The sequence below is a fragment of the Macaca thibetana genome, chromosome 3 (genome assembly GCF_024542745.1).
Source record: "Macaca thibetana thibetana isolate TM-01 chromosome 3, ASM2454274v1, whole genome shotgun sequence".
Lineage (NCBI taxonomy): Eukaryota > Metazoa > Chordata > Mammalia > Primates > Cercopithecidae > Macaca > Macaca thibetana.
In genome coordinates, this window is record NC_065580.1 from 14,830,333 (window position 1) to 14,843,917 (window position 13,585).

General features: G+C 39.4%; 1 protein-coding gene across 1 annotated transcript; it reads right to left on the reverse strand.

The window, feature by feature from the left end:
- Positions 1-2,729: 2,729 nt before the first annotated feature.
- Positions 2,730-3,631, reverse strand: LOC126951036 (olfactory receptor 2A5). The gene is given in 5 exon segments (XM_050784916.1): positions 2,730-2,926; positions 2,929-2,979; positions 2,982-3,308; positions 3,311-3,421; positions 3,424-3,631. Coding segments are annotated over 5 exon segments (894 nt in total).
- Between the last annotated feature and the right edge of the window lie 9,954 nt (positions 3,632-13,585).

The following is a 13,585-nucleotide window of genomic DNA, read 5'->3' on the forward strand; positions in this document are numbered from 1 at the left end:
ACGGATCTCTACACAGGAGAGATGGGGACACTTCCTGGAAAAGCATTCATCACACCATAAAGGGAAAGAACACAGGTGGGTACACTTGATGATAGAACGAAGACCAGAATCACAGGTAACACGAGACACTGAGAACAGCAGGGTGTCTGTCATTCAGATTGTCCCTTTGGGGCAATGCCTTATGAAGCCATGTGATTTTGCAGACAGGCATTAGGAGGGAGTTACTATTGGAAAATGATGATGCCACTAATGTGAGAGTTTCTACTCTTCCCAAAGGTGATCATGAATCCTCCAGAGATGGGTTGGCTACAGGATGTATTCTTTCTGATGTTAATACTGAAAACTCTGTTTTGTTCCAGATCCTGCCCTTCATGTGGATGTTGAGTCTAACCCCTGTTGAGCTAACATTTGTAATGTTTTGGGCAGAAAGCTGATAAGAAGCAGTTTGGGTTTGCAATCAGTGCAATCCATAACACTCAGTTCTATTACTGGCTGTGTAGTATAGGATAAGTTATTAAATCATTCTGAACTTTGTTCGCTTATCTATTCGATGGGGAAAATAATAGCGACTCCATTGTGATGTTTGTGCAAGATAAATGGGGTAACATTTGTGACGCAGTCAGTAGAACTTGCAGCCTAAAGCAATGCCTGTTTCTTTTGGTTCCCCCCAGCCCTTTAAAAACTGATTCATGTTGAAAATATATATATGTAAAGCGGTCATAACACCAACATGTAATTAGTTTGTTAAAATCCTAGAACTCAAATATGGAAACAATTAATAGAAATTTTTCATATGCTCAGGTATTTTCTATAATGTATTAAATATATATAATATGTATATATTATTAGAGCCACTATTCGGACCTGCTAGAGAACATCTCTTTATAATTTATCTACATTTGTCACTTTCTGTAGAAATGTGGTCTTTTTGATCTATTCTTTCCCAATCATTTAGAACTGACATAGGATGAATTTTATCCCGATTTTTCTGCTGTACCCTAGGTAAAAAATTCTGAATCCAAATCTATTGCTTATGTTTTATATGAGATGAACTATATGTTTCCTCTTTCCCTTTTCTTTTAAAAGTTTTAAGCAGAATATGAAGTATATATATTTTAGGGAATGTAATACTTTTTTCAGATATAGTGAGAAAGTCCTTTTTATATGAAAATATTGCCTGTTTTCTCTTTCTAGCTTTAGAATAGTGCACACAATAATGCCATAGTGGTTGACAGTTAAATTTAGATCCAGTATTTATTTTTTTAATTCAAATTGCTCTCTTTGGGAGGGGCAGAGCAAGGTTTGTGAATTTCTGCAGGCCAAAACATGTCCTCACAGTATGGAGATGTGAAAACAAAGACCATCACCAGAGGCAGAATGTTTAACTGAGATGAATGGATGAGCAGAATAGTAAGCAACTAGGCTTTTTGAGAACTTAAAAGAACACAGTGCATTTGGAGGGTGGGAGGAAAGAGTTCTCCCTTTGCTTCTTTCTTTCATGGAAGAAGAAATATTTGAAGTGATAAGAATACATTTTTAAAATTGTAAAAATAGAAAATCTACAGGCAGCAGATAATGTAATAACATCATGGATCATACAGTTGAATGCACACAATACTACAAGGGTTGAAAGAAAAAAAGAGAGAATTCCCAAAGGTACCATACTCAATGTGTTAAAGAAATCATAGTATCATATTATGCTGATCATTTAGGACTCAGACTTGTGTTAAAATAAAACAAATTACTTGTCCACGTCATTCTGACCACTTGGGTCCAGGAACAGTGATTTATATCACGTGGAGTAGCTTCTCTTTGGAATTTTGTTGAGCTTCCTAAAAGTCCCTATCAAGACTTGTCATGTTCTTGGTTCTAAGCGGTGGTCTGTGATGTTACATCAAGCTGTCAATTTCTCTTGATGCTTTCTTCCTTTGCAGTATTTTTTTACTCCTACAATATTTTATGTAATCACCGTAATGATACAAGTGTCACCTACAACCAGCTTTGCGATCTCAATTCTGAAAAAGGTTAACTATTTCTAATAACTTTGTCTCATTTATTTTAAATGCAAAATCTTTCCAAACTCTTTCTAATTAGATGGTGCAGAATTAACTGAAATGAAACAAAGATCCTGCTATTTCTCTGCCTTTTATATAAAAAATCTATACAATGAAACTTTGCTTTTTACAGAATTAGATTTGTGAGGGTGATTTAGATGAACTTCCAGTAATAATGTCATCATCCTTAGGCTTTAGGTTCCAGACCAGGCACTGGCTCTACTCTTAGTTGCTGTTACATTCCCAGTAGAGGGCTGCTTAACCAAGGTCAGTATTTATTCTGTGTGGTTACAAGTACACTCTTATAGCAGCATATGGTATGGGATTATCAGCATATACTTATGGCAAAAATAGATGGAAATAATAGAGGAATTTAAGAGGAAATTTGAGAGAACTAATCCTCAAAAGAACAGAAAGCAGATCCTGCAGGGTTGGGAGCTGGCAGTAGGAGTTCATGGCACTTTGCTCCTCTGCCGCACCACACAGCTCAGCAGCGCCTTTCTGGGTGTGCTTTGTGATCTGCACGGTACACCACATTTAGGGATAGAATCTGATCAATATACATTCTTGATATCAGAAACCTAAGAGATGAAACTGTAAGGCATTTATATCACCTGTTCCTACAAATTTCACTGGGAGCAAATCTTCAACCCTCTAGACTTTCCCTGGCATCCCTCACCTTGATCTCTGTTTCCACAACACTCTTTTCAGGGCACCCTTGACCTCTGCGTTCCTCAGGCTGTAGATCAGAGGGTTCGGCATCGGGTTGAAAAGACTGTAAAGCAGGGAAAGGACCTTCTGCTGCTCCTCAGGATGGCGGGACTTGGGGGCCATGTACATGACAATGGCGCTGCCAAAGAAGAGCCCCACATGCAGAGGTGAGAGGAGCAGGTGGAGAAGGCCTTTCTGCGGCCCTCCCCAGAGCCAGGATGCTCAGGTAAGAGACCAGCACCAGGCAGAGCGGCCCCCCCAGGATGAACATGGAAGCAGAAAATATGACCACCTGGTTGAGCCAGGTGTCAGCACAGGCCAGCCTGAGGACAGACAGGATTTCACAGAAGAAGTGGTTGATTTCATGAGGCCCACAGAAGGGCAGCCTCAGGATGAGAACCACATGGACCAGAAGGGAGCCACATGCCCGGGAAGTGACAGCCAGGACTGTGCACACTCTCCATTTCATGACAGAATATTTCAGAGGGTGGCAGATAGCCACGTACCGATCACAGGACATCATTACCAAGATGAGACACTCGTGTGAGCAAAAGCCATGTATAAAAAGATCTGCATTATGCATGGGACAAAGGAGACTGTTTTTCTCTTGTTCAGAAGATTTGTCATCATCTTGGGGACATTGCTGGAAGCATACAAATATCAATGATGGCCAGGTGTGAAAGGAAGAAGTGCATGGAGGTGTGCAGTCTGGAGTCCAGCCAGATGAGCCCCAGGACGGCCCCGTTTCCCAACAGGGTGAAGATGTAGAACAGGGAGAAGAGCCCAGAGAGGAGCATCTGAATGCTTAGGCTGAGCGGAAATCCCAGGAGAATGAATTCTGTGACCCATGTCTGATTTTCTGTCATGCCCTTGTGACAGTACCTGCGTTGGACTCTGCTGTGGCAATGAGCTGTGTGCTGAGGAGCAAATGCAGATCCGGATTAGTCACTTAACGGAAGGAGGGGGTTTATGGTGCACACAGGGTGCTGACTCAGTCAGCCAGCTTTTTCAGAGCCATTATGTCCGATCCTTTAATCCAGAGTAAAGCAGAAAAAACATTCAGTTCAGGGAACTAGTGTAAATGCAGACAGGGTGACGTATACTATGTCCACTCCCACAGAATTTTACTTAACGTGGATTGCAAGACCCACATTTTTCCTATTAGAGGGGCAGCCACACAGTAAGTTGTTTTCCAGAATGGCTAGCCGTTTTATTTTAGAGTAAGGATCATAGCCATGTTCTTATGTGTTTCACTTTCTAATGTATTTAGTTTGCATATTTTCCCCCACTTTCTCTTCCATATTTGGTTTTCTCCTATTTTGTAACTTGTGCAGAGTGCATTGCACGTGCAGGTGCTCAGTAAATGATTAGAGAAAATACATAAAAGCATGAATTAGGAAATGAGGCTTACAAATGCGATTTCAAAGAGGTTTGCTTCCCTGTGTTTACTAGTTTTAGGGAAAATAAAGCTTGCATTAAGTGTTTTACTTCCTGAAGCTACTCAGGAAAATCTGGCTGTTTCCCTTTGCATGCAAGCCAAGAAAGAGTGTGCCATCACTAATCCGGCAAGCATTCATTGAAATCATTTCTGATATATGGCCAGGGCAAGTGGTTATCTATGTGAACAGTTAACAGGATAATATTCTGACTCCCACCTCCATCCCACCCCCTTTCAGGACTGCTTCCCTGGTTCTTAGCAGGTGCTGTTGCTGGCACAATGCCCTCTACAATTGTTGGATGGATGGATGGATGGATGGATGGATGGATGGATGGATGGATGGATGAAAGGCATTACATTAGGATTAACATTCAAAGAGCATATCCTCGATTTCAATCAAGTCTTCAGACTCTTAAATTTTCTCTGCTTGTCATTCCCCCTACTGCATAGCCACAGGGGCTACAGAAAGAGAAAACCAGGATGTTTCGCAGAGGTATACATATGTTAAATGATCAATGCGTCATTCTCAGTGTGCAGCTTATGACTCCACCTCTGCAAATGCTAACTCTACTTTAAGCCCAGGAAACTGTCTGCCAATAAATTATCTCTGTATCTCCCATTCAATGTACTGATTTCTGGAGCCCTGCCTTCCTCCAGACCCTAGCTTCTCTAAACTACCAGACTTTGCAGAAGATCCTTTACTCACTGTGATATCAGGCCTGGTCTTGTCTCGGAAATATAATTATAGTTAGAGAAATTGTGCAGAGATCACAGGAGCTTTTGAAGGGCAGAGCTAGGGATCTTGCTCCCACCAGCAGTCTCTGAGAGAAAGAATTTCCAGATTCAGGGGTTGTCTCTCAGCGCAGGCTGATGCAGACTGCAGCCTGCTCTCTGAGAACACCAGCTGTGTAGGTTTTACGGTGGGGTCATCTTCACTCAAGCCTTCACAGGTTGTCCCTGAGGACAAGGTAGAGTCCCTAAGGGAACCAGGATACACAGCAGTCAGACTCTGTCTACCGGAACAAACAAAAGTTTTTATCCTCCTGTCTCCATTTCTCTGGGCCCTGGGGATGGGCATTCAGAAAAAAGGAAGCTGACAGGTGATGACTTAATAACCAGCTGGATCTCTACACATAAAACTCTTGTAGTCATAAGAGCATGCATTCTCCAGTCTCTGGGGGCCACATTGCAAATTACAGCCCCAGGTATTTGGACTGTGATAAGTTCATGGATCTCAGTGTTGCCCTGGATGGATTAAATGGAGCTTGGAGGAGGCAGAGCATCATGCTTCTGTCATAAATGCTTGAAAATCTTCTCCTTCTTAGTTAATTCTAACTTGGTATTGATAGATTAGAAAACAAAAATATTTCTATCAACCCTCCCACATTGTGGTGAGAAAGATTGTGAGGCCTTCCCCACATAGTACCTGAGATTTGATATAGGGTATAGGAAATAAGAGAAGACAGAAGCCAGAGTAAGGCTGACCTGGAAGAGGTGTCATGGTAGAAGCCCTGGTGTTTCGAGGGCAGCAAATGTGTAACTCACACCTTCACCTTTACTATGATACACTCCTGAAGTTCAACAAAACTTTTGATATAATGATGCCTCAGGTGTAGGGGCTATGTTTATATTCACATAATAAAGCATAGTCAGAGGATGCCTTGAAAATGTTTCTGATTATCCCCTTTATGTGTATGTTCCTTATGTGTATATGTATTATGTATATATCTACGTGTGTGTGTGTGTATGTGTGTGTGTGTGCGCGTGCGTGCGCGCTGGTTGGGCAACCTTTTAGAGAGAAACATCCAAATCTCATTTGTCAGAACACACTGGGTGCTTTACTCCAGAGAGATGCAGGTTGTTCATGTGTGAGCTAACAGGGGATACTTGGAAATGTGCCTATAATTTTGGCTCACAGACTATAAGGGCTTCAAAGTGGGTGTATTTCTATGGACAGAATAAAGAAACTCAAGGAATATTTATCCTGAAATCTCTGGAAGAATGACAAGAAAAGTTTAGTAGCTATGTATAGTGTTTAGAAAAAAACAGCTGAAGCACTTAACAAAACTAAAATAAGTTTACTAACTACCTAAAACTGGAGGACTAAATAAAATATTGCCAAGATACTTTTCAATTATTCATATATTATCTACATATGGATATTTTATATCCACAATTATCCACATGTAGATATCGAACATTTAATCATCTCATTCATTTATTAATTTGCTAATTCCATTTACATTTATTGAGCATCTGCTCTGTGTGGGATCATCCTAGACACTGGAAAAGCAAACACTAGTAAGGTACTGTCTCTGTCTTCCAAGAGTTTACGGTCTGCCTACAAGTGAGCCATGCAAATAAGCAGTGTAGGACCTGGGATACACGTGTGCACAGTATACTGCAGGCACCAATGAAGGGTGGGGTAGATTCTTCTGAAAGTGGGTAGAGAAAGGCTTTGCTGTGGATGGAAAGTTTAGACACTGTCCAGGAAGACATGCCAGGCTGGACCTTACCTATTCAATTATGCCTGTAGTGACATCTGAGTCTGGAGATTTCAACGATTATAAGTTATTTTCTCATTGGTACTGAAGGAATTGGGTCCAATTTGGGAAGGCTTTGACTTTGCATGGAGGAGTTAAGAGAAATTTTCAGTGAAAATTGTAAAACTGTGTAAAAATAATGAAGAAGTAAACACAAGAAAAAAAGACACACCAGGCTACACCTTAAGGTATAAGGAGGGCACGACAATAATAACAATAATAATGATACTGGGAAAGAGGTTCATTGATGAGCTTCTGTTGGACTTCATCGGAAATAAAGAGTAGAACGATTTGACTAAGATATGTTATTACAAAGATGAATGTTTGGTTAATGTGAAGGATTGTTTCAAAGAATGAGATTGGAGACTGTGAGCCCAAGCTATCTGTAGAGTCTGCATTTTCCAGTGACAGTGAGTACCTGAATTGAGATGGTAGCCATGGGGACAGGCTGGAGGGAATGGGTGTGGAACATGTAAAGGAAATATAATGATCAGCATTCTGTGACTTGGTGTGTAGTGAGGAAGTCAAGCAGAGCTGGGGTGCACCCCAAGTTTCTGGTTTGTGTGGCTGTATATAAAGTGTTTTCATTCAATTATATGAGGAATAACTGAGGAAGATATTATTTAAAAGCAAAGGTTTTAAAAAAAGAATATAATTTTGAACATGTTGGATATTTAGGTGGCTTGGGCCAATAAAGAATTAACTAAATAGTTTTGGTGTTTATTAGAGATAACCGGGTCAAAGTACAGATTTAACAGATAGTTAAGTCATGATAATGGATAAGAGAGAACAAAGCAGTTTTAGTGAGAAAAAAAAAAGAGAAAGTCAAGAACAGTATCTTAAGAATTACCAGCATTTTAGGGATGGACAGAGAAAGATAAATCTCCAAAAGAGATAAATCTCCAAAAGAGAACAAGAAGAAAGATCAGGGAGATAGGTGGGAAACTAAAAATAAAAATAAAGAAAATCAACAACCTGTGCCCTATGTTATCCCAGGAGGCAAACTAAGGTACTCACTTTAATCATATCGATAATGCCAACTCTATTTTTTAGAAACAAGAATATTTTTCTGTAAAAAGCTACACTTAAGTTAATACTTATGGCAAACATAAAATAAAATCAAAATTACTAACAAAGTCATTGCTATCCTTCAATAAAAATATAGCAGCTTTTTAGCATAATTTCCCAATTTCGTTGACTCACCAGATTTTAATGGAAGGGCTTTCAGTTTTTCCCCATTTGTTGTGATTCTAGCTGTGGGTCTGTCATAGATGGCTTTCATTATATTGAGGTATGTTGCTTCTATCACTAGTTTTTTTAGGGTTTTTATCACAAAGGGATGTTAAATTTTATCAAATGTATTTTCAGCATCAACTGAAATGATCATATGTTTTTTGTCCTTCATTCTGTTGATATGATGTATTCCACTGATTGATTTTTGTGTGTTGAACCATCCTTGCATCACAAGGATAAATCTCACTGGTTATGATCAATGATCTTTCTAATGTATTGTTAATTTATAAAATGACTAGGAAGAGAATGTACCTGAGTGTGAAAGACTGAGAGGCAGGGAGAATCACGGGGCATCCTCTCCTCCCTGGGTCTTCACACTGGTTATTGATTTCTCTGAGTTCAGTCCCAAGCCTCACTGTCTTCTGCTCTGTCTGAGATTTGGCAATCTAAGCCTTATTTTCAATTTTTCCATAGAATAACCTCTAGGATCCTGCCCAGGGCATGTTTTTGCCTAACTGAGTGGGGGTGGTAAAGAGGTCAGAGGATTCAGGTGCTGTAATAATAGACTTTCACCTTACACCCCTGTTTTTACCCTTTTTGTATTCTCATTCTCAACTGTTGCTAGTCTAAAGTTTCCTGGGGACCCTTGAAAGGAATGCATTGTGCTTCTCAGTGGTTTCTTTTTTGCCTGCTTGTTAGCTGGTAGCTTCTTCTCTGATAAGTTGGTTACTGCTCCCCCTTGTACCTTTTTGTATTAAAAAAGAAATCTGCAATTTCTCTGGTCTGCTTCTGTCTTCCCTCTAATTCTATATTTTTCTGTGGATTATACCTTTGCTTTTTTTGCCATTTTAGTGGTAGCTGGGGAGGCAAAAGAGATACATATGTATGATAAATGTTCTCTGCTTTAAGAGACAACTTATAATCACCTAAAATTGTGTATTTCTGTTAATTAATTCTTCACTCTAAGAACTTTCTCTAAAATATCTGACCGTCTGATCACCCTATGTAAATTAAATTGAATTTATCTAAACAAAATTGCCTAACATAGCCAGGAAACTTTACTGAGTATTAGTAGCTTACTGGCTTATTTTTTTCCAGGAAGTATTTTATAATAAGAGGGAGTATTGTTCACCTTTAAATCATGATCTGAAGGCTCTTTATAAAATTCCATCAGATATATCTTGGCAATATCTCTACTGCCTGGACTGTCTATATTAAATCAAATCCACCCTGGGTTCTTTTTTCAATTACCTTAATCTCAGTGCTGCTGAGATGTCAGATAGATGGTAAGTGTAAAAAACCAATATGAATGAAAGCTCGAAAGAACTGGTTACTTCAGCAATAAATGTTAGTTTGTTTCATAACTTGGCCTTATAGACCTAAACTTTTTTCTCCAGAGTGGTTTAAATTAAATGTTTTTCATCACAAATTGAGTAATTGGTTCAATTGAATGTCCCAACTGGCCTGTATGTGGATAAGCACATTTCCTGGGAGTGAGGGATCATTTGGCACATCCATCAGGTTAATTAAAGACCAGAGGTAGCCCGAGTCTGGGGTTGGGGTTGGTAAGAGTATGGATATGTTTTTCATATCTGTATTGTGGATCTGGTCTATAGTACACCTCCTCTAGTTGCTAGTCAACAGGACAGAGCTGAGAGGCCCAAAGTCTAGACTCAAATATAAAACTAATGAGAAAGGCCTGATCTATAAGAGAGATATTAAGGCGTTCTGGAGTACTCTTCATCACTTCCTCCCTCCCTCAGTGGCTGTGAATGAATCCAGAGAGATTCTAAGTTGAAAGGAATGTGCACTTCTGAGCCTTCCCAGGGAAATCATCTTCTGGGTCTCAGAAGTTTCCATGCCTTGCTCCCCGGGAGCTCCAGCCATCTCAGTGCACGAAGAACCAGTGGCCCAGGAGCCATGTGGAGAACTCATTAAAAAGACACAGCTGGAAAGTTGCCTCAGGCATCTTGGCAAAGATGAAAAAAAAAACTTTATAATTGATCTCATAGGAATAGAAACTATTTTAGGTTTTACAAAGTAAGTGTCAGAAAAAAATATCCTTATGGGGTTCATTAAAACTTTGCCACAATTAATTACAGCAGGAGCACTCTTCAGGCAACTGCTCCAGACACCACAGGCATTTGGCCTTTGGGAACAAGTCCTTGTTACATAGCTGTAGGGCACCAGTGTTGGTGTTTAAGTGGAGTGAGGAGACACCCTCCTTGGAGACTGGAGATCCAAACATCTTATCAATAGATTGAGTTTTTTCTAATTCACACATGTAGACAAAAATAATAGACCAAATATCCTACACTATTCTAGGCACAGTGCTAAGGCCTTTGTAGGCAGTTTTACCAGTCATCAAGAAAATATTTAAAAGTGAACATTTATTACCTCCCTGTTCATAAAATAAGAGACAAGTTCAACCAAGTAAAAGAACTCATCCAAGGTCATAGAAGCGACAGCCCCAGAAATTAAAACTCATTCCAAAGCCTTTTCCACTTTTCTGCTGATGGAGAGTTTAGCATGAAGGCACACATGCCATCTCTAGACCTACACATAGTCCCTAGTTCAACCATCCAAACAAATGCCTTGAATATTCTTTCCCTGGAAACAGCAAGGAAGACAAAAACAGGGCAACATTAACTGAAGACCTAACAATAAAGGATATGAGTTAGAACTTCTTCGAGTTAGAACTTCTTCAAGTTAGCACTGTTCTGATTTTAACATATGCTGCTATTTTATATCTTTCCCAGTTGTTTTTGACCCCAGGTCTAACCACCCCCTTGACACACACTCAATTCAGGCACCTTTATTGAAATGCTAGTACAAGAGAATCTTTCTTGATAGATACTAAATTGATGGCAACGTACTCAAGTCTTTCAGTTCTTCTGTAAGCTTTAACTAAAGTCCACAGCATGGGCATGCTTGAAGTTAATAGACAAACTGCAATGTTTGTCTAGGTTCTCCGAGAAGCAAATGCCAAGATAGATTAGATGTCCAAAAGATTTGTTGTAAAAACATCATGATGAAAAATGAGGAGGAATCCAGAGAAGTTTGGAAGAGCCATTGAATGCAGCTCTGATTCTTGTGAAAGAGAAATAAAAGGAAGTGAGCAAAGCAAATAAAACATCAAGGGTCATAACAGGAAAACAATGGCACAAGTTATGGCCATTTGAGAAAAGTGTAATAAAAGGACTATTTACAAAGGCATGTGAGGAATATGGGAAAACCACAAGCAAGGGTGCAAGATACCAGGATAAGGCAGGATTCTGAGCTTGCAATAAAACTCCTATACAACCTCTAGGCCTAAATGAGAAGAGGGGATGGCTGTAATTAGAACCTGGAGACAAGGACGACTTTGTGGAAGGGCTGGCTAAATAGGAACTTGAATCAGAGTCAGTTGGTTCAGTCCATATTGACCCTGCAGGAAGTGAATAAATTCTTGACCTCACACTTCTCCCTCTCTCCTGTTTCTCTTGCCTTTGCTTCCAATAAGCCAGACTCAGGAAGCCAGAGGGCTGCAGAGCCCTAGTTTTTACAGATCAGTCTTACAGGGCAGAGAGCAGGGTAGAGAAAGATGGAGGGTGGATATGGAGAAAAGAATGCCAACTAATAAATGTAAAAATAATTGAAAGAATGATAAAATTGCTGTCTTGGAGTCAACTTAATAATTTATTCAAGCAATCAGTGGATGCTAAAATAATTGCCTGAAAATATTTTAGGAGATGGGATTTTTACCAGAAACAGATCCCAATGCAGACCGCAAGAGAGGGTTCTTGGCTCTCATGCAAGAAAGAATTCAGGAAAAGTCCATAAAGTAAGATCAAGTTTATTAGGACAGTAGAGGAATAAAGAATGGCTACTCCTTAGACAAAGCTGCCCCAAGGGCTGCTGGTTGCCCATTTTTGTGGTTCTTTCTTAATTATATTCTAAACAAGGGGTGGATCATTCATGCCTCCCCTTTTTAGACCAAATAGGGTAACTTCTGACTTTGCTATGGCGTTTGTAAACTGTCATGGTGCTGGTGGGAGTATAGTAGTGAGGACGACCGGAGGTGGTCGCCATCTTGGTTTTGGTGGGTTTTAGCTGGTTAATTTACTGCAACCTGTTTTACCAGCAAGGTCTTTATGACCTGTATCTTATGCTGACCCTCTGTCTTATCCTGTGACTAAGAATGCCTTCACCTCCTGGGAATGCAGCCTTATTTTACACAGCCCCTATTGAAGTTGGAGTTGCTCTGGTTTAATCGCCTCTGACAGGATCTTCAGGTAGTCTCCCAGATTCATGCTGCAGAGTACTTATGAATTCCCAAGGGAGAAGATACCCTTACGATGAAGAAATATGGTGGAAAACACTTAAACAAATCACCAAATAGCATTGTCAATAATGGGGCACACTGACATCATATGTCTCCTGATGCGATGCACTGAGAAGGATGCAACATGTCTATGTAGAATTATTTCCAAAAAAGCTTTATCTGAATCTGGATATGAGGATTCCAAATTCCAGGACATTCTACAAAACAAGTAGACTGGATTCTTCAAAGAATCCCAATGACATGAAAGACAAAGAGTAAGAGAATGGTTTGAGATAAAATTAGACTAAACAGGTAAGAAACTAAAGCACTGAAACAATCTTTGATTAGATCCTGAATTGAATAACAAAATAGAAATCCAAAGAGCCATTTTTAGATAATGTTATCATATTGATGTTAAACTCATGAGTGTGAAAATGATATTGTATTTAATATTTGTTCTTAGAAAATACTTGCTAAATTATTCCATGCTATATAGGGGTGTGTGTGTGTGTGTGTGCATGTATGTGTACATATATTCTATTAAGATTTACTCACAATGTCTACAACGTACTTTTAAGTGATTCAGCATATATATAATATATATATATCCACTGATGTATGTATATCTTATATCCACATCTATATCTGTATCAAGAGGAAGCAATATAGATGGATGATAAATCCATAGAAAATGTCAAAATATTAACAATTAAGGATTAGTTAATATAGAAGGAGATATGGGTGTTCATTAGATTATTCTGTTCAAAACTCTATATATTTAAAAATTTCACAATAGAAATTGGGAAGAAACAAAAAATTGAATTAATCTACTCATAATAAAACTTCCATCAAACTAGGAATAAGCAGCAACCCCTTCACATGGTGAAAGTGAAAGACTTAATAATTTCCCATCAAGAACGACCTTTGGGGCTTGCTAGCAATCTTTGTTAGGCTCACAACAGCCTTTAGTCTGGGGTTATTCTTATTACCACCACTGATTCCAACTATTGATGCCATTATTGATTGCCACTTTCTAAGGACTCTATTCAATGACCATATGTTAAGAGGTGTTTCTGATGGGAACATGAACTCTTCCTGGCCTGGTGTGAGCTCTGAGAATAACTGTTCCCTGTTTGTTCCTGATGGTTTTTCCCCAGCCACATTCGTTTTCCTACAGAGATGTGCTGATCAGTATTCAGCCACAGGTTTGAGGAGAACTCTCTGAAGATGTCTGGAGTTCTCTCTCTCTCTGTCTCTATCTCTAACTCGATCTTCCTGTGATGTCTTTCTGCTCTGGTACCTT